General features: G+C 40.2%; 1 protein-coding gene across 1 annotated transcript; it reads right to left on the bottom strand.

Moving 5' to 3' along the window:
* Window positions 1–221: 221 nt before the first annotated feature.
* On the bottom strand, window positions 222–8,477 carry selenbp1 (selenium binding protein 1). Its single transcript, XM_028980720.1, has 12 exons — window positions 8,195–8,477; window positions 5,272–5,328; window positions 5,071–5,183; window positions 3,345–3,530; window positions 3,158–3,278; window positions 2,729–2,911; window positions 2,464–2,645; window positions 2,244–2,322; window positions 2,026–2,147; window positions 1,838–1,924; window positions 1,463–1,581; window positions 222–1,375 (listed from the first exon to the last, which is right to left on the bottom strand). Exons 1-12 carry the CDS (start codon window positions 8,346–8,348, stop codon window positions 1,213–1,215), a joined length of 1,566 nt encoding a protein of 521 aa, XP_028836553.1. The 5' UTR covers window positions 8,349–8,477; the 3' UTR covers window positions 222–1,212.
* Between the last annotated feature and the right edge of the window lie 1,503 nt (window positions 8,478–9,980).

Genomic DNA, 9,980 nt, shown 5'->3' with positions numbered 1-9,980 from the left:
TGCTCAGGGACACAATGGTAGTAAGTGGGGTATGAACATGGGTCTTATGGTTCATATGCGAGTGTGTTATCCACTAGGCTACTAGCACCCTATAATGACGTTAACACGGGGCGGTCAGACACTACATAAATGCTACGTCATTATGTGAATATCTTTTAATTACCTACAAAGTGGCAATATGTGTTAAGTACAACCAGTACAATATATGGTATACAGTTGCAAAACAATGTAAAGGATTAGCATTTAATTAGTCAGTTTCTTGTAAAAAGCACACAGTCGCCATCTAGTGGTGGATTACAGAATGTATTCAATAACAAAACAAAAGAAATAGGCTGTGTTGTTCTATAAACAAGATATTCCTAAACAGTCAAATGGTGAGGAAAATTATAGCATGATCTAAATAAAGTACAGCGAAATAGTGTGTTGGAACTACCTGAATTTCCTAATACATGATATAGGAGTGTATCATATTATGAAAATGATATGATATGTTATGAAATATGTTCAGAGTTCTTTGCGGATGAGGCAATTATGTATGATTTTTAGTTTGAAGCCTTAGAGACACTGTCCCTGTTATATAGGGTTCGAAATGAATAAAGTTTTTTTTTTTTTTTTTTTAAATGAAAGTTTTAAAATGAACCTCAATATAACAGGTGGGTTAAGTAGATGTGTGTAATATAGACAGTGCTGGTTGAGCTTGTTCATTAGAGTGAGGTGTATTTAAAACACACCAGTCTGGCAACACTTGCAGTTTCCGGTCGGTCTCCTTCATCCTTCTCTGTTTACTTTATAATAAAACTTCAGTAAAATCTTCAATGGACATCACAAATCTCTATTGTAATCATGTCCGTTACAAAACTAAACATGCAGATAGATTTCCAGCACTTTTATTCAAGAATTCTGTACTAGTCAATCTAACATTCCTAAGGTCATCCAGTCTGCAATGTCTGAAGAAACAAAATACACCCCAGACCAGCTGCTTTTTGCATTTAAGATTGTATATTAGAAAGCACCACAATACATTAAAAAGCATGGTGTTCTGATAATATATTCAATATGTTATATATTTATTAGAAATGCAATAATCTTAATCTTTTTGTAATAGTCTGTATTTGTGTCTCTACAAACAAAGCAAACATATTTTACATCTGGACAACTGACTGACTGATATTTTAAGTAATATCATGGGAGAGGAAGAGAGGTCTTCTCACTTTACACCCAGATGTCAGAAGTGCAATCCCCTCCAGGGTAACGAACCTCATGGGCGAGGGCTGGACCTTCTGGTTCTGCGCCAAAATCCACCAAGAAATTTTCATTGAGTTTAAGCCCCCCCTTTGCTGTGTCCACATCTATCTGCATCATGACCGAGCCTTCTCTGTGGACAGAAAATATCACATGGACAAGTGGACTCAAAAGAGTGAATATTAATAATAATATTTAAAGTTAGAGATTTTAGCATTACTTTATAAGGTCAGGGTAAAACTGCTTATCCCAGGCACTGTATAGAGAAGTAGTCACATAGAGCCTTTTCCCATCCAGACTGAGCTGAAGCATCTGTGGCCCCCCCTGAACCTTCTTCCCCTGTAAGAAGAACAATACTTCCTTATTACATATTCAAATCATAAATTGCTTTATTTCAATTTTAAAAATGTAAATCTTCACAATATAAATTATTGACTGTATCCATGATATTTCAGTATTGTGAACCCATAGTCTATTAATTTGGTATATTGGATCATGAGCTATAAGTTTTCAACAATGCATAAACTGTATATATTCTTTATATATGTATAAATAAAACGTCTCTTTGGGACACATGCATTGCTATAGTCCAAACCTTAATAACACATGGTGGCTGGCACGTGAACTCCTTATCCAGTACTTTAACAGGGCCACCATTTACAATACTTCCACCCAGAAACACCTGAAAGCACGAAACCATGGTTTTGTATAATGCATACAGTCTATGTTTATTTATAGATATCATGTACAGATGTAAGATTAATTTAAGTAATCATTTCACACCTGGCCCACCATTTGTGGATTACGTCGGTCAGTAATATCATACTGGCGAATGTCACCATGCAACCAGTTGCTGAAGTACAGGAAGCGGTCGTCCAGGGAAATCAGGATATCAGTAATAAGGCCTGAGACAAAAATGGGTTCAGTAAATTAATAATACAAAGTCAATTGTTATTGCTGTGTCCTACAGCCAATCATGTTAGTCTCATTACAGCACTCACTTGGCATATCTGGCAGGGCCCAACCTTCCACTTTTTTACTTGGGACACTAATAACCTTCTCTGCAGACCAGTTATCTTGCTTTGAGATAGAAGAAAAAACATTATTTATAATAATGAATTAAAAAAATATAACATAATATTACATATTATTTCAAGATTTGGAAAATAAATAATGTTGAGAATTGGGTTTTGAAAGGTAAACTATTGAGGCTTTACTTACTGGAGTCTTATAGAAACGGAAGATAGAGCCACTGAGAGCACAGCCCACGTATCCTTCTGCTGCTAAAGGGTCATGCAAGAAGCGGATCTCAAGGGGAATGGCACCCTCTTCCCCCAGGTCTATTGTCTGCACACGTTTGTGAGTGGTCCAGTCCCACACATGGAGTCGTTTACCATAGAGACCTGTGCATATATTATGTTCCGCTGAATTCCACCAGGGATATGAGAATAAGACAAACATACAGATGCACACACGATAAGCCTACCTGCTTTGACATCCGCAGGGTTGAAGCCATTGCCCAGAGCTTTGGGTGCTCCCCATTCAGTACTGATCATAACATTATGTCGTGGTTGGTACCAGAAGTCATAGCCCATAGGCGCAGAGTCCCCTGGTGCCTCCCAGTTACCAATCACTTCAAAGGTTTCACCGTCCAACAGGACAAAGCCACCTGATTTTTACAAAAAGCAGTCATCATTGTTTTTCTGTGATACTTGATTTATTGTATTTTTTTAATGCTGTTGAGTTCACTTAAACATTGCAGCAATAAAAGCTTGAAATGTGAATACCACTGTTGTGGATGTTACTTTGATATGTATTCACAACTTCAAGACCAGAAGAATAATTCTGAAAATGGCCCAAACAATTGGGCATTTTACGGAAGTGATGCACAACACTGAAGAAGAACTGGTCTTACCTTTGCCATTACCTGAAGGATCACCCAAGGTACTTATCATGATCTGACCACTGCCTAAACAGTGGGAAGTGTGCGGGTGTGCCAGGTCACATTTCCAGTAGAGGTCCGTGGGCTCTATAATCTAAGGAAATCCCATCTCAATGACTATTCTAAAGGTCTATAAAACACTAATTAACAAATGATAAACCTTGTGCATTCGGGGAGCACGTGGATCCGTCCCCACATCCACCACATAGACGCGAGAGGAAACAAGGCAAGGAAGGATGAGGCGATTCCGTTTCTTTGAAGCATCTCCAAAACAGCTGCTGCAGGCATTCCAACCAGAATGGTGGAGCTCGTCTCTCAGATTAGGCATGGGTAATCTATGGATCACCTGGTAATAGCAAGAACCACCGCAGTGTAAATGAATGAGAGGCCTGGTGTACCCATGACTATTTAGACATACATACATACATACACGCACCTTATTTAGGCCTATATCACAACTGGCAAAATCTTGTTTTATTAGTTTAGTTAATAAGAGTTGATATTCAATGAATAAAGCCTGAACACAACAAAAAAACAACGACAAAGGAAAGGTATTGCATCTTCTTCAAAACTGAGTACAACTGTCCATACAAGAACATTTGGCCAACACAGCAGATACACATCAGCGACTGCTGTCTCTGAATCTTTTTCTGTTTGCTAATATACTGATGGCAGCCACAAGGCAAATATCACCTGATAGCAATTTATGGCAGATATATTGGTGCATTCCTAGCCAATAGGAACATGCCAATCAACAAGACTAGCATGGTTAATTCCAATCATGACACTTTTGTACTGCATACTTTTAGCATATTGTAAGGAAACTTTGCATGCTGATTTAATAACATGAGTAACTCTTGAAAATGAATTGAGCAAGTCTTGGATCAATATTAAGGGGGTTACATTTACATTTAAGGCATTTGGCAGACGCCCTTATTCAGAGCGACTTACAACGTGCTTTCAAGTTACCACCAATGAAGAGATCAATTCCAATTCACTAAAGAAAAGTAAAGTGAAGTGATTGTCACATGTGATACACAGCAGCACACGGTGCACACAGTGAAATTTGTCCTCTGCATTTAACCCATCACCCTGAGTGAGCAGTGGGCAGCCATGACAGGCGCCCGGGGAGCAGTGTGTGGGGACGGTGCTTTGCTCAGTGGCACCTCAGTGGCACCTTGGCGGGTCGGGATTCGAACCGGCAACCTTCTGATTACGGGGTCGCTTCCTTAACCACTAGGCCACCACTGCCCACTAGGACCCCCAACTATGAATACAATCTATTTATTCACTCTTTTTTGTAGATTATGTACACAAGTTAGACAATAAGAAAGTTACAAGTTCATCTAAATATTCTCTAAAGAGGAAGGTCTTGAGCTGACTGTTCTGACCTCAAGGGGTAGTTCATTCCACCACCGAGGGACCAAGACGGAGAAGAGTCTAGATGAGCGTCTTCCTTTTACCTTCAGAGATGGAGGGCCCAGGCGAGCAGTACTGGAGGCTCGGAGTATACGAGATGCAGTGCGAGGTGTAATAAGGGCTGTGAGGTAGGATGGTGCAACTGCACTGGTTATATTTTTCGCCCTTATCCAGAGCACCTTACAATCAGTAGTGTCTTGCTCAAGGACACAATGGTAATAAGTGGGGTTTGAACCTGGGTCTTCTGGTTCATTGTCTCACCCACTAGCCTACTACCACCCTATTTACCTTAATGTAAGATGCACATAAAATGTCTCTCATATTGTTTTAAAGGTGTTGTCCAGCTATATAGACTGAAGAAATAATATTCCACCCCCATACTGCCAACTATTTACAGTGGATACATCACTTCATCCATACTATAGAAAACACATTTTAAAAAACTGCAGCAGTCCCATGCTTCTGACCTTGCAATAGTTTGGTGATTTTGGATCCACATCAACCGTAGCAAGGTAGTCCGGCTTAAGAATATCTGTGTTGCGGTAAATGCAGGGAAGATAGACAATCTCTTCTCGTGGTCCTTGGAAAAACATGCCAAAAACTATATTATTTCCCATTGTATCATTCCTTCACCTTAATATGCTGCAGAAAAATGTTTATTTACTCACCCTTCATGGCTTCCAGTGGATCTCTGTAGCCAGGTCCACATCCTGAGCAGCTGGTGGCTTCGAAGAAAAAAAGCAAATGAGTCAGGTTCCTTGTGCTCTCATCTTGGACACACTGATAACGCCATAAAAAGTTCAGAATGCCTCTTTCACACTGGAAAGTGTTCAGTCTACAGCCTTTCATCATTTCTCTTTTTACGACAGATTGACTGGCCTGGAAAAGAGTGCGCTGAAAGGCTTTTGTTGTTATGCTTTACATTTACAGCTCTTGTCGAGAGCAATGTACATGTAATCTTCCTACCTGTATAGCCAGACTTATAAGTTACATAGTCACAAGCCCTAAAAACAGTAAGGAGAATACCTATAATTGAAGAGCTTTTTTGTAATGCAGAAGTCCAGTAGATAGTCGTTAAAAAGGCGTGAATTTAACAGTCACTTGACCACTGAAAAGAGTTGTCTTGTTTTTTCGATGAGAGGAAGCTCAAGACGAGCTGTGCTCGAGTCCCCGAGAGCACGAGATGTGATCTGCTGTTTCATTTGTGCTGAGAGATGGGAAGCAGCAGGTCCATTCAACTCCTTGTGTTTTGAACATAACATGGGAAGCCACAGGAGGCCAGTGCAGTTTTTTTTTTATGATGAGAGAGATAAGATGGTCCTTTATTAGTCCCACAAATGGGAAATTTACATTGTCACGGCAGGAAGTGGAGAGTACAAGATAAGAGCAGCAAAAGACAATAGTACAGACACTATGTCGACGGTATGATATAAAAAATTCCCTGTACAATTAAGCAAAATAAATAGTCCACTAACCAGAATAATCCAGGTTTTTAAGTATATTTTTATTGCTACATGGCAAACAAGTTACCAGTAGGTGCAGTAGATTCTCAGACAACAAACAAGCCCCAGCATTCATGATATGCATGCTCTTATGGCTGTGCAATTGGGCAATTAGTTGAAAGGGGTGTGTTAAAAAAATATACAAAAATATTTTGCACAAAAGTTTTTGTTTCGAGGATCCTGTGAATCGCTAAACTAATATTTTGTTGTATAACCACGTTTTTTTTTTTCATTTTTGATATCACCCCACAAGTTCTCGATTGGATTAAGGTCCGGAGATTGGGCTGGCCACTCCATAATTCATTTTGTTAGTTTGGAGCCAAGACTTTGTGTGTTTGGGGTGATTGTCTTGTTGAAACACCAATTTCAAGGGCATGTCCTCTTCAGCGCGAGGCAACATGACCTCTTCAAGTGTTTTGACATTTGCAAACGGATCCATGATCCCTGGTATGCAATAAATAGGGCCAGCACCATAGTAGGAGAAACATGCCCTTTACATGATGCTTGCACCACCACGCTTCACTGTCTTCACTGTGTACTGTGGTTTAAATACAGAGTCTGGGGGTCATCTCACAAACTGTCTCTGGCCCTCGGACCCACAAAGAACAATTTTACTTTCATCAGTCCACAACATGTTCCTCCATTTCTCTATAGGCCATTTGATGTGTTCTTTGGCAAATTGTAACCTCTTCTGCACATTTTTTTAACAGAAGGACATTGCGGGGGGAATCTTGAAAATAGATTAGCGTCACACAGACGTCTTCTAACTGTTACTTACAGGTAACTCCAGACTGTTGATAATCCTGGAGCTGATCAGTGGCTGAGCCTTTGCCATTCTGGTTATTCTTCGATCCATTTTGATGGCAGTCTTCCGTTTTCTTCCTCGTCTCTCTGTTTTTTCTCCTCATTTTAAGGCATTGGAGATCACTTTAGCTGAACAGCATATAATTTTTTGCACCTCTTTATAGCTTTTCCCCTCTCCAATCAACCTCTTAATCAAAGTACGGCGTTCTTCGGAACAGTGTCTTGAACGACCCGTTTTCCTCAGGCTTTCAAATGCAGGTTCAACAAGTGCTGGCTTCATCCTTAAATAGGGGCCACCTGACCTGGTTTTTCCACAAAATTAATGACCTCACTATTTGAATGCCACGCTGCTATTTTTTTTACCACACCCCTTTCAACTAATTGCCCAATTGCACAAGAGCGTGCATATCATGAATGCTTGTCTGAGAATCTACTGCACCTACTGTTAACTTGTTTGCCATGTAGCAACAGAAATATACTAAAAACCTGGATTATTCTGGTTAGTCACGTTGCACTGCTATTATTTTGAGCAATACTGTATAAAATATATATTTTTGAGAGATGTAGAGATCTCCACATACGGAGAATACATTTTCACATACAAGTCTTTGCAGTCGTCCAGTAGGGAGATGACCAAAGGCTGTAGAAGACACTTAAATAAAGTCATTTCAGTAAATCACAGCGGAATTATTGTAATGCCGACAAATACGGCCTGCATGTTCCGCATAACGAACATGCTGATTTATATCTTCATTCCAGCCGGGAAGCCAACAGCAACAGCTGCACAACTTCACAATGTCTGCAGAAGCTCGGACTCCAGCCAAAGCTCTACAATGTCCTTTCCCATGCAAATTTTTCTCCTTTTTACTTTGCTTCTGCTCACCATCGCCTCTGTGTGTGTATTTTCAGCACCGGACCCACGTTTAACTGGACGTAAATTCAGAACAAGCGCAAAAATGCCGAACAATTATCGTCCACTTGTGCCTGCTGGAACCCCCGCACAACGTCGTCTTCATCCTGGGATCTCCGAGAAGCGACTTCCCGACCTCCCTCGGTCCTGGACGGCTTTACACCCAGGTAAAGTCGAGTAACCTGGGCACGGATCTGCGAATCATTAACTTTTTTTTTTTTTTTTTTTTTTAGCCCTGGAAGCACGACGACCTGTCGCGACAGCGTGCACGTGGCAAAAAAAAAAAGGTGACGAGCGACGTCAAAAACGGGGACACGTTCGGCTTTCTGGGACTGCGCAGGTCGCGGCGAGAGAAAGTGAAGAGGCTCCACGTACCCATGTCGCGTCCTGGTGGCCCGTCCGTCGGGGCTGTGGCTGTCCGCTGGGCTCTGGAGGAGGAGGAGGAGGAAGAGGAGGAGGAGGAGGAGGAGGAAAGACGTGCGCTGCTGCTGTAATTATTAATGAAGGTCACCAGGGTCAGACCTCTCATGGAAATAAAACGAACAATAATAATAATAATAATAATAATAAAAGGAGTTTTTACTCCTTTGCTTGTAGTCAGTCGAGATAAAAGTTGCTCTTCTGCAGCTACGGCCCGTGAATAAACCGAGAATGAAGGACGCCGTGCTTTCTGGCTGCCCTTTTGCCCCGAAACGACAGATTCGCGTCCGTTGCTGGAAACTAAACTCTTGGCTGAACCGAATGACTTTGTTCTGAACGGAAATTAAAAATCAAATTAAAATAAGAAGAGTGAAGGTGACGTGATTGTCATTGTGAAACACTGCAGCACAGTTTCAAGACCACTTACATTCTCACTGAAGGCATCAAAACTATGAATGAACACATGTACTTAACAAAAAGTGGAGACCTGGCCTCCACAGTCACCGGACCTGAACCCAGTCCAGATGGTTTGGGGTGAGCTGGACCAACAAGTGCTGAACACCTCTGGGAACTCCTTCAAGACTGTTGGAGAAGCATTTCAGGTGACGACCTCTTGAAGCTCATCGAGAGAATGCCAAGAGTGTGCAAAGCAGGAATCAGAGCAAAGAAACTAGAATATAAAACATGTTTTCAGTTATATACACCTTTTAGTACATAACTCCACATGTGTTAATTTGTAGTTTTGATGCATTCAGTGAATCTACGATGTAAATTGTCATGAAAATATAGAAAACACATTACATGAGAAAATGTGTCCAAACTTTTGGCCTGTGCGTATGTGTGTGTGTATATATATATATATATATATATATATAATGAGATACATGCCAATAGCTGCAATTTGCTATGAACATCTCATGTTCATAGCAAAATGGGATACCAAAGCAGATTATCAGAAAGCTATTCCATTAACATGTTCTTATATTGAGTACGATTTTAAAATATTCAATGTTTTAAACAATCTTTTATTTCAGAACATTAAATGGAATGTTCCAAAGTCACTCGTGCATTTACATAAATATTATATACAGGCATCCATGGGTCTTCGACCTCCTCATGAAAATACAAAATATACAATATGAACAATGTTTACCTTGGCAAAAGCTTATCAAAATGTAAAAAACAAGTCTTGAAATATTTTACAATCCTTCAGTGTGCCTGCTGATTTTTTTTATATACTATACATTTCAATTAAGGCTACCAATTTAACAATAAATCTTCATGTGTTGAAATGTGCTGTTGTTATTCATCATACTTTTTTATACATAATGTATAATTATTATACATACATTTATACATTAGGACCATTCAAAACAAACCGAGAAATCAAACAAGCAAGGTGTATAAATGCCACAGAACAATATCAAGGAGTAGCTCATAACATTACTCAAACACGACACAATAAGGTTGTGGTTTCTTCTAAATTTGACATTGTTGCTGGTTAGGTTCCACCGTCAGTCATAAATACAAATCAAAGGTTGAAAACACTGAGGATCTACTGTGTCTCAGACGACAGCAATGAAATGTGTGGTTTATTGGAGGGAGAAGCACGAGGGCTTGTGTTTTCATCTAATATCGCTGTGCTTTTTTCGGCTCCACCGTCTTCTAGTAGACCTGCTGCATTTTTCTCGGTGCTGGCATCCAGTTCATCTAGCTTTGTGGTCGCTGGAATGCTGTCCAT

Source organism: Denticeps clupeoides, chromosome 5, assembly GCF_900700375.1.
Source record: "Denticeps clupeoides chromosome 5, fDenClu1.1, whole genome shotgun sequence".
NCBI lineage: Eukaryota > Metazoa > Chordata > Actinopteri > Clupeiformes > Denticipitidae > Denticeps > Denticeps clupeoides.
The sequence above is the reverse complement of the archived record's forward strand: the minus strand, read 5'-3'. Positions and strand labels throughout refer to the sequence as shown.